Source organism: Tinamus guttatus, unplaced genomic scaffold (genome assembly GCF_059628265.1).
Source record: "Tinamus guttatus ecotype Peru unplaced genomic scaffold, ASM5962826v1 Tinamus_guttatus_pri_ptg001096l, whole genome shotgun sequence".
In the NCBI taxonomy this organism is placed as follows: Eukaryota; Metazoa; Chordata; class Aves; order Tinamiformes; family Tinamidae; genus Tinamus; species Tinamus guttatus.
Window position 1 is genome coordinate 63,144 of NW_028289630.1, and position 17,718 is coordinate 80,861.

General features: G+C 46.5%; 1 protein-coding gene across 1 annotated transcript; it reads right to left on the bottom strand.

Annotated features, from left to right (window-relative positions):
• Nucleotides 1-1,770: 1,770 nt before the first annotated feature.
• Nucleotides 1,771-17,079, bottom strand: LOC104569429 (transitional endoplasmic reticulum ATPase). Its single transcript, XM_010216390.2, has 16 exons — nt 16,968-17,079; nt 16,435-16,607; nt 14,464-14,606; nt 12,917-13,047; nt 11,585-11,716; nt 11,053-11,155; nt 9,324-9,457; nt 8,944-9,079; nt 7,781-7,893; nt 6,979-7,143; nt 6,748-6,870; nt 5,604-5,816; nt 4,133-4,441; nt 3,049-3,204; nt 2,583-2,737; nt 1,771-2,187 (listed from the first exon to the last, which is right to left on the bottom strand). Exons 2-16 carry the CDS (start codon nt 16,599-16,601, stop codon nt 2,082-2,084), a joined length of 2,286 nt encoding a protein of 761 aa, XP_010214692.2. The 5' UTR covers nt 16,602-16,607; nt 16,968-17,079; the 3' UTR covers nt 1,771-2,081.
• Nucleotides 17,080-17,718: the final 639 nt, after the last annotated feature.

Sequence of the window (17,718 nt, forward strand, 5' to 3'; positions counted from 1 at the left end):
TGACCCTGCCCACACAAACAGGCAGCTTTTTCTTTGCTGGTGAGTGGCTTCATGCTGTGAGGCCAGGGCAAGAGCACCCCAGCAGCAGCTCTGCCAGCCCCTAAAACCAGGCACACCACAGGCACCTCTGGAGGAAGCTCTGGCTCTTCACACAAAGTTTGCTCGGGCTTTTGGCCTTTCTCCTGCTCCCTCCCCACACCCAGGCCGAGGGAAGGAGCCCTTGTGCCCTGCTGCTCCCCTCCTGCTACTGGGAGACTTCCCTCTCCTCTCTCCCCCTACTCCTCCCCCCACAGGTTTAACTGCCTCGATGGAGCCCATCTCCATCTACTCATCCCCACAGCCCAGGCCCTGGGCACCTCATGTGGTAGCCGAGGCTGCCATGGGGGAGGTTTCCAGAGGCCAGCAGGCACCTCAGCACTCTCCTTGCCCCACAACGTCATGCTGCAGCTCTCACTTTTTGCAAAAATCTTTGCAGACACCTCAGTTCACAGAGCCCTTCCCAAATCCAACAGGGCACCTCCCAGCCAAGCCCCTCAGCTCAGAGGGCAGCTGCCCCTTGCTCTCAGGAGCAGCCTCACTGCTTCCTGCTCATGCAGCAGGCTCCCTTTTGCTCACTAGTCCCTCCATTACAGCAAACCTCCCCCTGGCCACTTACACAAACCCAAAACCACTAATACAGCCCCAACATGAGCAATGCAGAGCCACAGGCAGGCAGGGACCCTCCCCAACCACAGGGCTCTCAGCTTGCTGAAAGGAGAGGCTGAAGCAGCCTCGGCCAAGCAGCTCTCACCCAGCCTCCAGCTCACCTTGGAGGATGGGCACATGTGCTGGATTCACACACGTTGGCAAGGACAAGCAGTGAGGGGCTGAGGTGAAGCTATGGCCTTTGCAGCAGTGCCCTTCACGACAGGGCTCCTGCCAGCCCTCAACCCTCCCCACCTGTTACCTCACAAATGGGAGGCACAAGTGCAGGCACCCAGGGCCCCTGCTCATCCGCAGGGCTTCAGGACAGCACTGGCCCCAGGGGCGAGGGGGACAGCGCAACCACGAGCTGTCAGACACAGGGCTTCTCTCCTGCACAACACCAAGAATCACAGCCGTGGCACGCTTCACATGTTAGAGAAGTATGAAGAAACCGAGGAAAGAAGAGTAGGTACAAGGACCACCATCAAAACCTGGTTCCTGCAGAGGGGAAGGCAAGGAGGGTCAGCAGAAATCCTTCATCAGGAACCCAAGGACTCATGTGAATCGTTTCAGCTGAATGGGACACTCATCTTTCAGCAGAGCCTGAGGATCATCAAACTGCTGACCTAGGAGACTCTGCTCCTCCCAGCCCCACTCAGGGCACGCTGCAGCAGAGCCAGGCGCACCCCTAGAGCCCTCACGCACCTGCCTTCAAGCAGGACAGAGGAAACTGCCATTGCTGGAGTAGGGTTCCCACCTGCGAGAGTCCAATAGACCCCTGGGGAGGGCACCAGGCTCAAAGTGCACAGAGGAATTTGGGCTACACTGCTACACTGCTCCACAGCAGCCAAAGCCAGAGGAGACAGGGCAGCTCACGGCTCCGTCAGAGAAGGATCACAGAGGTACCTGCCACAGGCAGCAGCGCTCTCCTCTCTGGGGCCTACTGCCAAGTACAAGAGGGGAAAGAGGCTGCCAAGCCAGTACCTTTCTTGGGTTAACACGAACCTAAAAAGCTAAGAATATAGAGCAGTCTTGTTAACTAGAGAGCTTTCACAAAGGAATGGCCAGGACCTAGCTAGAGTGGGGTTTTATTTATTTATTTATTTTTATACAGGCTAGTGTTGTACCCTTTGCTAAAGCTGCTGATTCTGCCACATAAACTAGAACAGAAATTTCTCAGAAGTTAAGTCGGTTTCCCTCCTGGTTAATGCACTGTCTGCCTCCCAACTGAACATCGGTGTGGATTTGTGTTTGCAGAAAACATTCCCTGTACAAAGTCTGACACGCAGCTACACTGGTTCTGACTGAGGAATGAAGAAACTGAGAGTCCACTGAACATCGAATTTTCCCTGTACAACGTGGCCTGATTTGGAGTTTGGTCCACCAAGGACAGCGAGTTAACCGTAGAGATCGTCATCGTTGTCTTCACTGTATACGTTGCCCCCGCTGCCACCTCCCGTGCCTTGGCTGGGACCAGCACCTCCCTGGTTACCTGACGGGAACCTGCGGTGCAGAGAGGGAGAGAAGAGATGCGGTTCAGACACCTCCTTGCAGCTCGGCGTGCTCCCCTCCCTCCCCACTGGCACCCAGGCGCCCGCTAGGGCAGAGGGGTGAACTGGGAAGAGTGGCAGATCATGCTAAAGGCTTGCATCGCTGCCACATGATTAAAGGGAAAGGACTCTTCAATGCTGGTGGCCTTCAGGAGTACTAACAGAGCAGCCACGAGGAGCCTGCAGTACAGCCCAGACCGGCCCTGTGCTCAGGTAGTTGCTGCGGGCACCAAGAAGGGGAAAGGCGATGAGAGACAATTGTTCTGCAGCATCCAGCTGGGGAGCTGCTCTCCACACACTGCTCTTGAGGCCAAGCCAGGCTGCCCTCTCCCCATCCTGCCCGGCTACCTGAAGCTGCCGAAGCCACGGCTCTGCTGTAGGGTCTGTGCAAACATCTCGTATTTCCTGATGTCATTGTCGCTGACGGAGCGGCGAGCAAAGCGCATGGCCTCCTCAAAGTGATCCCTGCGGATCTCGGGAACCGGGTCGTCCTCCTCCACTTCCTGCGTGGGACAAGAGGGGCCAGGTGAGCCACTTCCCTGAGCTCTGCAGCCAGGCACCTGCCCGCAGCCTCCCTTGGGGCCGGGATGCTCCGAGGGCAGCCAAGGCAGGGGCTGGGCAGGACGCTGCAGCGCACGGTGAGTTACAGCCGCTGCAGGGGCCTTCTGAGCAAGGTCAACAACGAGGCGCCCGAGCAGGGCCTCCCACAGAAGAGGCCCAAGTACTGCAGCTCAGCGCTCTGCGCCAGGAGCCCCCTCAGAGCCTGCTGGCACGGGGGGTTGCTGCCCCTCCAGGCTCGTGGAGCTGCACTCACCATGGCAGAAGGGTTGGTTTGCCTCTCGCGCTCTCGCCGGATCTCGCTCTCGATGGACTCGCGGATGGCCAGTTTGCAGGCACGTTGGCAAATCTCTGTCAGGTCAGCTCCTGAGAAGCCGTTGGTCATCTTAGCTAGGAAATCCAGGTCGACGTCCTAGGGAAAAAATAAAATCCAGCAGGCCACACTCCTCAGGTGCTCAAGAAGACTCTGTTAAGAGCCACAAGTGCCTCTGCACTGCTCGTGTTCAAGGGGAAGTGAGCTGGCTGCTGGGCTCAGGGTGCCATGCACCCAGGTGTCAATGGAAATAGCGGCAGGCTCTAGCACCCCAGAGTCGCTAGCTCAGGAGGTACCTGCAGGTACACTTTGCACCACCAGCGAGAGGTCCTTCTGCCACCCCAAGCAGCAACACTTCAGAGGGAAGCACAGGGCACAGGCATGTGGAAGAAGGGACATAACACAGAGACAGGACCAACAATCCTCCTCCTTCAACTGATGCAGTAGTGCCATGGCCTCCTTTCGAGCTTTCCTTCCTGACAGTGCCTGAAAAAGTAAGTTTGACATAAAAGAGCCTGAGCTCTTGCTTGACACTGCCTCTTCTCTGATTAACGGCACTGTCAGGTGTGTTCTCACCTGTTCCCCAGGAAAGGGGCATAGCTCTGGCCTGTGATAAATTTCAGCATCAATTTGGGGTGATGACTCCTCTTCAGCTTCCATTTTCCTTCCCTGCTTTCAACATCTACTTTTATTTTAAATTACAAGAATCCTCCATAACACACCGGTTCAAGGCTTTCCTGTTCCTGCACCAGGAGCGGAACTCTACTACATGATTAAGACTTGCTGTGCTACTTCACGTGTGGACACATACAGTAACTGTGCGTCACTGGCACCTGGTTTCACCACTGTCTAGGTTTACAGCTCAAGCCTCCCTTCCATCTCTTCACTTCCATCATTCAGGCTAAAGGGTTCCCAGCTCTGTACTGCGTGGATTGATCACCAGCCCTCTGCTTTGTCACAAACTTGTGAGGAGCATTTGAAACACGCACCAAACTCAAGTCAACCACAGCCAGGGCACATCTCCTACCTTGGCAACAGGCGATTTCCTCAGGTTGGCTTTAAGAATAGCCACCCGGGACTTCTCGTCAGGCAGGGGGATGTAGATGAGCTGATCCAGGCGGCCGGGGCGCAGGATGGCCGGGTCAATGATGTCCGGCCTGTTGGTGGCACCGATGATGAAGACGTTCTTCTTGGTGGACATGCCGTCCATCTCTGTCAGAATCTGGTTAATGACACGGTCTGCAGCACCGCCGCCGTCTCCGATGTTCCCACCTCGGGCCTTTGCAATGGAGTCCAGCTCATCAAAGAAGAGCACACAAGGTGCAGCTTGGCGAGCCTGCAAGGAGCAAAGAGGCAGAGTTCCTGCACAGGAAGTACCACCAGACGAGAAGGACACCCGTCTCACACTAAGCCTGCCCTAAAAGCAGCTCCAAGGAGCACTAGAGTGCTGCTACCTCGTGGACAGCTTGGAGAAGCTGCTCCGCAATAACCTCCTGCCTTACAAACCCCTGTGTTTCCCCAAAGCGGGGAGCACTGTGAACCAAACAGAAAGGTGGTAACTCCAGCACCTAAAGGCAGAGCCAAACCCATTTTGCCCAGACCAGAGCTGTCCCTGCAAGATCTAGGGATGTCAGTTGGCTGTTTAGGCAGTCAAGTATCAGTGATTAAGACAGACACATCAAAAGGGAGGGAGGATCCAGTCTCTGCCTTCAGCTACCTAATGGGTGGTTATGGGGGAGAGGGAGCCAGATTCTTCTTCAAGGTGCAGTGAAAGGATGAAATGCAACTGGCACAAACTACTGCAAGGGAAATTCTAGTTAGAAATACAAAAAAAGAAAAATTATTCACAAAGAGAAGCCTCAAACACATATACCAGCCAAAGGAGGTAGAGGATTCTCCATCCTTAGCACATGCTCAGAACTAAACTACACAAGGTCCTGATCTAACTTCCAGGTTATCCCTGCTCTGGGCAAAGAGCTGAACTGGATGGCCTCTGAAGTTCCCTTCCAAACAAATTATTCTCCTTCCAACTTTCCTCCCGCAGCATCTTTCCTGGTCATAAGAATAAGGATTCCCAAGCTGATCCATGCAAGTATCTCCCAGAACAGGAGCAGGCAGTGGGAGTGAACTTCTTCCCAAGCCAAGTTTATTGCAGTACAAGAATTTTTAGGACATTTTGCAGGTCTGCAAAAGGTGATGACTCATGAGGTTTCAGGACACATTTTCAGGGATTTGGAGGATATCTGCCCCATCCTAAACTCACCCCACTGCTAAGGGGCTTAAACATTTAACAACAATGCAAAAGGTAGCAGGAAGAAAAATTTTAGTTATATTGCCACAAGGATTAATTTCTTAACATCAGGAAAGCAGCATGCAGTCACAGAAGAGATAAGGAAACACCAGACACAACAAACAGGAAACAGGCCAGTAAGGCTCAGCAGAGTCATGTTCTGGGGCATATGAACACACACAGCACGAGGAGCAGAAAGAGTGCTCACCTTGTCAAAGATCTCACGCACGTTGGCTTCAGACTCGCCAAACCACATGGTGAGCAGCTCCGGCCCCTTGATGGAAATGAAGTTTGCCTGGCATTCATTGGCAATGGCTTTGGCCAGCAGTGTCTTCCCACAGCCAGGGGGCCCATAGAACAGAACCCCTTTGGATGGAGTCATGCCAAATTTGAGGAACTTGTCTGGGTGCTCCACAGGATACTGAAAGAAAGAAGGGTCTTGTGATGAGCCAAAAAGGACCTGGAGCTTGCCCTGTACCAGAACTGAGAGAGACTGAGACTTCTGATGGGTTAAATACACGATTCTGCCTCTGGGAGTTAATGTAGTAGTCATTTGAGTACTGCCTTGAAAAGCACCACAGGTGAATTGTAAAACTGCCTTAAACATTCAATTTACCAAGTATCATTTTCAGTAGTTTCCCAGCACACTTAACCCCTGCTGAGCAGCTTCACTCTGACCTTCAGAAGCAAAAGGGAACAACTAATTATCTCATCTATTCAGCTCTGCTCCCCAGAGACAGCCAAGGTGTCTTTGGGGTGGGCACATATCCCCAGCAACAAGGTCAGAGCTAAGTGATAATTTTAATACCAGAAAATTGAACTGAATAAGAAAGGAAAATAGATTATTTTTTTCATAGATAGAGTGTTCCTACAGCAGTAACTGAAACTTTAAGCAAATCATTCTTGACAGTATGCCCCAGCCTCTCCCTTCATGGAAGGCTTCCCAAATGCTTCTCACCTGTCCCTGTGTAACACTGATGGAAAGCCCTTCACAAGGTCACTTGAAAAAGCTGCATTCACTTTCTAAAATTACTTAACAGAACTCTTTGCAGTGTCCCCACTGATGGCCTCCGTGCAAAGCAGCAGGAGCGCTGTTCCGACCGCTCCTGCGTGTAGCGGAACGTCTATGAAGGAAGTCAATGCAGATCCAACTGATAACAGGACATTGCCTTCCTGCACCAGCACCCTGCCCTATTCACTGAAGACAGACAGCAGGGAATTTCCAGTCCATAGCCAGCAAATACCATCAGAACTCTGAAATTACCCTATTCCTAACCCAAACAGGAATCTGAAAAGGTTCTGCTTTTTATTATTATAGCCTAACTGGGCAAAGATCCATGAGCGGCTCTCACCTGTACAAGCTCCTGGAGTTCTCTCTTTACATCTTCTAGACCACCAATATCTTCCCAGGTAACTTGGGGCACCTCCACCACAGTCTCCCGAAGAGCAGAAGGATTGCTCTGGCTCAGAGCCCACTACCATGGGAAGAGAAGGCATTACATGGGTTCTGATGTGCTGTGGTCACTTGTTCCACACATGCAATTGGGCATTGCACCTAAAAAAGAGCAGCCCTCCTTCCTTACCCTGAAGTCATCCATGGTCACAGCCAGCGAGTTCATCACTTCGGCATCAATGGTTTCATCTTCTAAGTCTATGAGATCCATCTTCTTTCTGATAGCCTGAAGAGCAGCTTCTGAGCAAAGAGCAGCCAAGTCAGCACCAACATGGCCATGGGTCTCATTTGCCACCTGAAAGCAGAGTATCAACCATGACTCACAGGGACACAAGCGATCTGCAAGGGCAACACGTGTTCTGGTCACTCACTCAAAGGTACAATAAACCCTGGGGGACAGGAAGATCAGTGCTCTGATTAAAGACAAATGCTACCACCCATTTACCAGCAGAGACACTGCTGTTGTACCTGAGATCAAAGCTGCAAGTGGAATTCAGACAGGATACAGAAAGACTATCCCCGGAGGACTAAAGAACTTAATTCAGGACAGAGATGACAGGAACCATCCAGTTTACATGTGTTCCACCCTCACCATGATGCACACCTAACTCTGTAGCTTGTTTCAGGCTTGCTTTTTATTTATTTATTAATGAGAAGGCAAGCAAGCAAACCCAGAAAGACAGTGACAAGGCACTTCCGGGCTGGACAGATGTTTGTTTCCCTGAGAAATGCTATTTTAACTAGTGCGTGAGGACTTTTGGTCACTTATAAACTGGTTGAAGGAAGACAGAGATCACACATTCACCCATTTTCATGCCCTCTTAAATGAATTGCTCCTTTTCCACGATCAAAGCATAACTTTTCTACTACAAAACACAGCATAAGGAGTTTCTGTTTGCAGAGACAAACTTTCCCAACTGCAGGTTACTCACCTGTTCCAGGTCCACATCATCAGCCAGTTTCATATTTTTTGTGTGGATCTGCAGGATCTCCAGGCGTCCAGTGGCATCTGGGATACCAATATCTACCTCTCTGTCAAAACGACCTGGGAAGTACACATTAAGCACATGTTAAGCTGCTGACTCTGAACTAAAGAGGCTGCAGTTGCTGCCTTTGTCCTGCTGAACCAGATAATGACAAATCACAGACATTATAATTCCAGAAAATGACAGAGCTTTAAGTTTCTCTGCAGTGTATATAAGCAAAATAGCAAAGTGAGATCAGAGAAGGAAGAAAGGATTTAGACACTTAAGAAAACTGAGACTATGGGTTTAACTAGAGCCCAAGAGTACAAAACACAGTCACTGGTTCAGTAATTGTTTTCAAGTCTCATTTATGGGAAAATTAGCTTCCCATAACCAACATAGCATGACACATTTTTGTTCATTCCTACCTTTTCATCCTCAGCACAATAAGTGTCTGCAAATACTGAGACACAGATTTTTCAGAACTTTGGTACTGCTCAGAGTGCTGTATAAAGTGGCAAAAAGCACAAACAGCTCCAATAATTGGGGGGAGGGAAGGAAGCCTATGTGTTACAGCAATATTATGTACAGTACCTGCCATTTGCCTCTAGTCATAGCTATGTTTTCAAATGGTCAAATGGCTAGTTATACATTTAAGAGGTTACTCTTCTGTAAGCTTGACTGGTCTGCTCTTTTATTCTTTATAAACTGCTCATACATTCACTCACATTGTGAAGGTTTGAAAACCTGGACCTCAATTTACTTTTATTTCTGAGAAATACAGTTTGAGAAGTTGGACACTTCAGACCCCACTGCAACTTGAGGCATAAACACCCATTAGGTAGCCAGTTACTCCTTCAGTGCGTCTTGGACAGCCTCATGCAACAAAGGCGAGCACACCGTTTGATGTCAAAGTATTTCACTATTTCTACAAAAACTGACCTAATAAAACACAGAAATTAATAGCAAAAGCTGGAAGTCTAGAAACAAACTCCAAACAAGCCATGGAGAGACAAGTCAATAGTATATGAAGCTGTTCAGCGTTAATTTCTGCTGAAACTTTTCAAGGCCCCCCAGCATAACCTGTAAGAAAGCATCAAATACACAGAAAAGACAGCAATTCTGGTTACCAAAACGCCTGAGTGCTGGGTCAATGCTGTTAGGTCTGTTGGTAGCTGCCATGACAATCACATGCGCTCTCTGCTTCAATCCATCCATAAGAGTCAACAGCTGGGACACTATGCGACGTTCCACCTCTCCATGTGTCTGTGGAGACACAAAGCAACAGTAGGACTAACTACAGCACGGCACAACATCTAGCACCGCACCACGACAGATGGATGTCACAACCACAAGCCATCATGAAACCTACTGATCTGTATCACCCCAGGTGCTGAATCTGTCCAAGTCTGAACTGCTAAGATAAACTCTGCTTTATCCTTATGCTCAAAGGCTGAGGTTCACATCAGCCACTCCCAAAAAAGACCTAAGGCCACAGCACTTTATTTACCTTCTCTCTCTTTGGAGCAATGGCATCCAGTTCATCGATGAAGATGATGGCAGGAGCATTCTTTTCTGCTTCTTCAAAGGCTTTCCTCAGGTTGCTCTCAGACTCACCAGCCAGCTTGCTCATGATCTCGGGACCTGCAGAATACAGCATGAACTCAGCATACATCTGATTTTTTTTCTTTTTAAGTGGAAAGACCACATGGGAGTGTCTATATCTTAAGCCAAAGCAAACACTAACAAGCAAATTCTCACTAAATTAGTATTTGTAAAGGTAAGGATAGGATGTATTACCAGCATTCTGGTGTTCTCAGTTTATTCCGTCAGAATTCAGTGCTAGTCAGTGAGCTACCTTTAGATGCCTCTTTCCTTACTCTGTTTCACACTCAAGTGACCTTCTCTGCAATGTGCCATCGCACACTGTTAATGCCTGTCCTTTCTTTCAAGAGAAGCAACTAAATTACATGGTGATGAACTTTTGGGAAGGAAAAAGCTGCAAGACATTGACGCTATTTCTAGCCTGCACTATGTGGGTATATATTCCCCTCTATAAGAGCCTATAAATATTTAAAAGTATTAAAAAAAGTTTTTTTTCTCAGCAAATAACAAAAGGGATTCTCTATGAAAATATCAAACCCAGAAGGAAGGGCAAGAGTCCCATGAGATCTCTCCTACAAGTACTGAACACAAGTGCAGACTTACAGATTTATTCTCCTGTGATGATAGGGGTGGTAATGAGAAAAAAGTGTCTTCTAAAAGATCCAAGAAAAAGTAATCTGACCCTCAGGAGAGCATAGATGGCAGCTGACTTCAGCTAGCTGCAGAACCACTGGTGCAGGCCTGTCCTGAGAGTCTTACATTAAAAGTAACTCACCAATTCACACCAGTCCCATGCTACCACACTGCCTGAGGCTCCAGGTTTGGGACTAGCAGATAAAGAATATATCATTAATTCTGACATAATTATTTTTATTATACCACAGAAGGGCAAGTCTCTAAAGAAAAGGCTGGCTCATCAGCATGCAGTGGTCCCTTCTGCACACTTAGGAAGCATATTTCAAGGACTGCATATGCTTGAAAACAGCCCGCTTGCATCCTGTGCCTTGAGATCACCCCTGCAATGTGTAATACACTCCTCAGCTTTTGCCCTAGCAGGTCTATACAATTAAAATTAGAGGTCTATGTAACTGAAATTAGAAAGAAAGTGCAGGTATATCTTGACTGCAGCAAAGTCATTTCAGCACTGACTATAAAACAAGACAGAAAAGCAGTGAGGAGAATTTAGAATCCAGTCCTTACTGGCCATAATCCAGCACCTATCTTATCTGCTACAAAGGCGATATAAGGTTCTCTCACTTGCAACTAGCACCAGGGCACTCATTGCAGCTTTGAGGGAGGTTCCTCCCAATTAATATTATGGGAAACAGAGCAGCTCTTGTGCTTTATTTGAGGGAAATAAAATCCAGTACAAATCATCTTGTGCGAATGAAACAAGTTGGTAGTGATAGAAGAGGGTTCTGCACCAATATACATAGAATAATTTCAACAATTCAGTCCTAACTCTCTCTACAACACCCAGGCAGACAGACTCCAGGTCACTGCATTACAAAGGTGCCTCAAGGAGACAGCATGTCTCAAAGTCTTATTATCTCCATTCATTATCATGAGCTACATGGGTAAGTCCAAAGAAGATTTAGTCAAAGATTTGTGGCCAAAGAAGCCATAAAACTTACCGTTGATCAGGAAGAAGAAAGCCCCAGTTTCGTTGGCCACTGCTCGGGCAATCAGTGTTTTACCAGTGCCAGGAGGTCCATACAGCAGAATCCCACGGGGAGGCTGAGGACAAAGCCAAGGGATTTAGGAGGTGAATTAATATCTGAGTGCCTAAGTAGCTTCATAGTGAAACTGGAGAGTGTTTGATAAAGCAAACCCAAAATTCTGATGTAAGCTCATGCAACAGTTGCCATTCCAGTATTACTATCAACATCCTTCCTAGTTTGCATGACACAAACAAGCAGCTTGCCAATAACCGACAGTGCTGATTCAAAGCATCACTCTGCTTCACAAATTTCTAACATTTTATTCCACGTCTAAAGCATTAAGAAGCTATTGCCTTCAATATCAGCAAGAAAAAAAAAAAAGGGAAAGGAGGAAAAATAATCACAGGTTATTTATTCCTATCCCCCCAATACCTCATAATCCTCCTACACCAACAGTCTTGAGCAAAGGCAAGACGACTCACAGGGTGCACACAGGACACTTTACCTTCACCCCTATCGCCTTGAAGAGTGCAGGGTGTCGCAGGGGAAGTTCCACCATCTCTTTGATCTGAGCCAGCTGCTTCCGGCAGCCACCAATGTCATCATAGCCCACTTCGTTCAGTGACTCTTCCTCATCCTACCAGGAAGGAAACATTAAACATTCAAGGGAAAGAACAATAGTTCAATCCCTCCCAGAACACAGAACCCAGGAATCTCTAGAGAGTAGCGCAGAATGACAAAGTGCTGGCTTAGAAAGGGGACAAAGGCCACAAGTTTTGCCTGTTACCATTTCTTTGTTACTCCGCCATTCCCATTTTTGAGTCTTTCTGCAGTATTCAGCAACTCTCAACTCTGTCTTTCCAGACATACAGTGGGGACTAGCTGCATGCACCCAGCTCTAGGCTTTTACGAGACTGAATGAAGCCCACTCTCCTGAATGATGGTCCATGCTGACAGGTCTGTTCTCTAGAGATATTAGTCAAAGCTGTGTGACCTTCTAACATTCCTAACAAAGTTAAAAATGGACAATGAAGCCCAGTAGGAAATATCAGTTATGGTTTAAGGAATAAGTATACTTCAGTCTAACCGCTCGAATGATCCTAGCTACCAGACAGTTCTCATATATGGCGCTTTCTTCAGGAACTGACTTGAATACAGTAGCTAAGATTAAGATCCAGACATGCACATAAGACCAAGCTTTTAACTAATACTTTCAAAACTGCTCTACAACACCCATTCATTACATGGCTTTGCAAATCTCTACTGCAATATTAGGCCTCCCAAAATCATAAAATCACCTAAGGAGGGACCTCAGGGATGTCAGTCCAAGACCTACAAACCTGGAACTGCCTGGCCTCATCAAGGCTGAAGGCTGCTCTCTCCAGACCCTGCTCCAGGGTTTGACAACCCTTCTGTGGAAATATTTTTCTATCTAATGGGAATTTCCCTTGAAAAAAATCACTTTCTTTTCTGAAGGAATGAAACTGTAGCACCATAAACTCTTGCTATTATGGCAGAAGGGAACTTCTGAATTAAAAGATGCATCCAAGTCCATCATCAGCTATCTCAAAGCAGATGCAAAACCATCACATCACCTCAGAAAACCAAAGCATTAATATTATCTCAGCACCTGAGATCAGGACATTGGAAACACGCTTCTCCACCTAACTTCAGGAACTCATATCCTGACACCAAAGGTTTCTAATCATCGCATTCAATAAGCAAAACGCCAAACCAGGAATCACAAACACTGCTCTCTCCAGGGCTATCAGAGAAACAGGCATTTTTGGGGGATGAAGTGGATTCGGTGGAGCGCTGCACGGCAGGATTTGCTCACCTCTCGTTTGATGGGCTCTCCCTCGCAATGGATCACGGTGTCCGGAGCTACTATGCAGTAAGGACTCGGATCTGTCTCCACCACTTTGAACTCCACTGCACGCATCCCTCCACGCACCAAGAAAATGTCGCCTGTAAAAATGCCATATTTCAGTGACCTGCTGCAACTGGCATCTGCAAAACGTCAAACTTTGTTCTACCAGCAATCTCAGAAGATAAAAAGTAGGTTACACAAGCATATTCTGCTGGTGTTTTACCACTAGTCTCTGCTTTATATTCAAAAACTGCATACAGCGTGACTACCAGAGCGCTGTGTGGCTCTGTAATGGGTGAAGTTCTCAAATTTCATCCAGAACAAAACAAACAGCAAAGAGGAAAAAAGAATTATCTGCCTTGATACCAAACACTGTTGAAGGCAAGGAATCAAGTCTAGCTTCCATTCATTTTCAATTTAACTGTTTTGCAACTTCTTTTATTTTTTATGGAAAGAAAAACTTCCTAAAAATAGTTCAGGTAGAGCTTAAGAAAACAAAAATTTTCAAGTTGTTTTGCAATTTGATTTTGAGTCATCTATTTGGTCACAGAGTGGCAAGCAGGCAGTCTCAATAAAGGAACTAAGTATATGAGCCAAGGCTAAAGTGCCAACATCTCTATTTTCCCTGTCTCCTTTAATAATTGGCTACTGATTTAAAGGAGAGCTTCCTGCTTCCAGTGGGCAGCAGAGACACAGTAGAACATGAAATCTCAAATGAAAGTCACAAGTGAGACAGGAGAAACCAAAGCCAGGCTGAAATGGTGAGTTGCCATCAATAAAATAAAACTATCTCGTGTGGGTTCCCAGCGCTCTCTGCTAACAGGAGGTAATTGCTGGCTGTCTCCCTTGAGAAAGGCACTCTAACAACTACCTGCCTATGTTTTTGTTACCATTGTACCAAAGATACGACTTCCAGGTGGCTGTTCCAGCCTGCACAAAGCCAGGTAAAGGGAAGTTCAGCCCTGGATGTCCTAGCCTTCTGTCTGGTGCACTCTGCAGCTCCTGGCTATTTTGGACTAAAGCAGCTTGAAAACTTCAACTTCCTTTGTTAGGACCTATTTGTTCCAGTAGAAGCGCTACAAGCACAACTCTAAAAAGCATACCTGGCTTTCCTACACACTCAGTTATTAATTAAATTACATTGAGGAAGTGAATTTACTCAGGGTGCCAGCTGGTATATTTGAACAATTGACTAATACAGAGGCAAACACCCAGATTTTGTTTTGCATTCTGCCTGAGCCTTTTATGACACTCTCCCATCTTATGTTACAAAAACAGTGAAAGGAACAACAACAAAAATCCAGGAGAGTCATCAGACTCCTGTATCAACAGCAGATATCACCATTTTCTCTGACGGCTGGGAGAAATTAAACGAGCACCAGCAGAGTCCTGTTCTACAGACACCAGCGTAATGCTACACAGAGATCTGTGCGTGGCTGTAGAGCTTCTCTTTAACCAGTCTAGGACTAGACCAGAACCACTGTCACAAGGACCTCCAGAGCAGATGCCATTACCTTTCCTGATGGGTCTGTATGCTTCCAAGAAGTACGGTTTGAGGTAGACCTCAAACAGATTTCCTGTAATCCCCTCTACTGTGTCATCAATCGGCAGCACATGGATACGTTTGCCATACTTCACATCTGGGCAAGGCTGGATGCTGCAACAGAAGAAAACTCTAGTTAGCTGCATCACGCTGGTCTTGCACCTCAGCTAGGAAAGGCATGGGATACCTCTTCCCACACCAGTACAAACACCAGTAAGGTTTCTCCAAAGCCTTATTAAGACACTCCCTGCCTGTTTGAGATCCACAGCAATACGCATCCCTGTGGCAGAACAAGTCTTCATGCTCTACATTTCCCTTCATTCCCCTCAGCACTCCCCACAACTGCTGGAGATTCATACTCCTTTTCCTACATCCTGCTCTTCTGCAGCCTCCCTCTCCTTATCAAGATAACATTTACAAGTTGACTAATGCATCCCAAACAGCTTAATGCATCCTGAACAGCTGGGAAAGTCACTAGTGACCTTTTATTTCTACAAGAAGCTGCTGTTGGACCAATTGTCAGAGATAGGGAGCTAGGAGAAATTCTCTTTTTTCTTCATCTCTCTCTTCTCTAATAGTCCCCCTGCTTATGAGCAAAGGCTTTCAGTACCAGTCATTGGTAAGCAGCTTGCAGTTAGATACCTGTCAATCTCACTTTGCAGAGGCTCCCCTTCCTCCTTTTCTATTAAAAACACTTCAGTTATTATATTATAGTGTGGGACAGCAGATTATCGTAGTAATAGCTCAGAGTAGCAAATTGCTGCAAGGAGGCATAAAGCTCAAACCAGCTTTACCAGCTAAAAAAAAGTTTGCAGAGAACTACAACTGTGCGTGCTGCTTTTCATACATTACTTTGTTAGACACTCTTAAGAGAGCTTTTTAGCACATTCTCTCCTGAGAAGTTACAGCAAAAGGGGGTAAAGAAAAAACAGACCATTTCATAAGGAAAACAGCTGAGAATCACAAGCAGAAAGTGATTAAAGCACAAGCCTGTGTTTTGGCAGAAGACAAGCCATGGAAATAAATACAGTAAGTAATTAGATATCAGCAAGGAAAATCTTGAGGGCAAGGAGGTACAAAAGATACCTGACCCTTGTAATACAGTTAAGAAAATTGGTAACACACCTGGAAGGCTCAGAACCACTACAGACACAGTCCCAGCAGAGGAGAACACACTAGAAATGTCACACTATAAATGACTCCCAACAATAACCAGTTCCAATGAGTCCAACAGCAACCAGTTTACATCAGTTTAAAGTAAGAATTTACCTTGATTTTAAACCCACAAACATAGCCAGTCTGTCTCAAAATACTATTCTGTTCCGGCTACACTAGTGGTAGTAGTGTAGCTACTAGTAGTACACTAGCAGCTAGTGGTAGAAATAGTGGTGCAACAGCCTCATTCACCTGCTCTATAAAGCTCACATGAAATGCATTTTGCATTTAAAGATTTTTCTTCACCTCACCCTAGGAATTCTGGGCACCAATTTTCCCAAAACGTGCGGAAGGTTCCAGATTAGAGGTAATACTCAGAGGTAAAGCCTTCTGCAAATCAGAATTTCCATGAGTAAGAAATGCTCACAAGTCAATTGCACCCTGCTTCCTCACAGAACAAAGCCTGTCTCCCATGAAGAACATTCCCGTTGATTTAAGACGTGGATAATTAAACTACTTGATTTAGTGACAGAATTTAGGCTTGTGAAAGTGCTGAAGTGACTTCCAAGAAAAATTAGTACCTTTTTTCAGTATTAATCCAAGGGTGTACACATGCAACACATACAAAAGTAAACTGCATTTAAATCCTTGATGCAAGACACACACAAAAGCCTATCTGGAAGACACAGGAGTATTTCCTGTTTCTGTTACTGAATCGATTCAGACCCTGTGCAAAAATTACTTAGGCAACCCAGGGATAGGCAACAGTTGGCAAATTCATCTTCACCTGATCACATCCCCTAGGCGCACTCTCAGGTTGTTGCGAACAACCCTATTCATGCGAATCTTCTCATCTGAGCAGGTATCATCTGACAGAACAATGCAGACTGCTTCTCTCCTCTTCTTGCCTTTTAGCAGGACAGTGTCTCCTCTGAAAAGCTGCAATTCATCCATTTTTGCCTGTAAACAACAACATTAGCACAAGCTTTTGACAAAGCAAAAAATCAAGTATCTGAGGAGAGCTACTTGACTTTGGAGAATTACATCTTGAAAGTGAAGGATCCTACTGCACTGGACAAGAGAGAGTCCTGAAGGCAGAATAAAGCCTCAAGTTTGACTAAACACTGAAAGCTCAGAATCAGAACATATTTTTTCATGAGTGTTAGAAAACAAATAACTCATCTCCCCCACTTGTAACTGCTGTAGTTTCTTATACAAACACTTAGATTCACGTAGCCAAGTTACGTTCCAAGGTAACGCACAGCAGCAGCAGCTTGCATGTTGGCCACATTTAAGGTTTTGCTTTGACAGCTGACGCACCTGGGACAGCGACACAACACTGTTGTCTTCATTGATGGCTTCATCAACAATTAACCGATTGGGCCTGTTCTTCTGCTTCAGAATGGCAGTCGATAAGTCATCTGCTTTAGAACTGGAGGAGAAAACAGAACTTAGGAGTTAGAGCTATATGGGGAGTCCTAGACACCGCTTCTCCCTCTTCCCTCCTGAGACCCCCTGTTTTGGTCTTCATGTCTTTGTTATCTGGTCTTTTGGAAACTACAGCCATTTGTAAGACAAAGGAGAATGTTCTTCCTGAGCAACAGTCCCAGGAGTTCAAAAGAAAATGTTTTCTGAGAGTAAATACTAGCTACTTTACTAGCCTCAAACAGAAATAGCCATGAAGCTACCCACGAAAAGAAGTGGTCAGTGAGATGTTGCTGACTGTAAGATGCTTTGCCTAAAAGAATTAGCTAGACTCATCTGAAATCACATGTAACCCCTGCCATTGTAACCATAACAAGAGTTTAAGTCTATTTGGTGTCAAATCCCAGATAAGTAGGGGAATTAAAGCACAATGCTGCAGCTCCCCAGACAGGAAGAGTTGTAAGAGTTTAGTCTGTCGAGGTCTATTAGTTAAACCTAGCAATTCAGTAGAAATAGTCAAGTGCTCGTGAAAAACAAGAGGACTGGGGAAGTTTCTGCAAAAACTGCACAGAAGTCACTGTAGCTCTAGCTCAGTAAACCACAGCAGCCAATTCATTTACCTTGATCAAAAGGAAAAAAGCAAAGG

Coding starts and splice junctions, on each gene's coding strand:
- LOC104569429 (XM_010216390.2), bottom strand. CDS start 16,601: ATGGATGAATTGCAGCTTTTCAGAGGAGACACTGTCCTGCTAAAAGGC. Junction 4,442..5,603: donor TGCGTGAGATCTTTGACAAG/GTGAGCACTCTT, acceptor TGCTCCTTGCAG/GCTCGCCAAGCTGCACCTTG. Junction 2,188..2,582: donor CGTGGCTTCGGCAGCTTCAG/GTAGCCGGGCAG, acceptor TCTGCACCGCAG/GTTCCCGTCAGGTAACCAGG.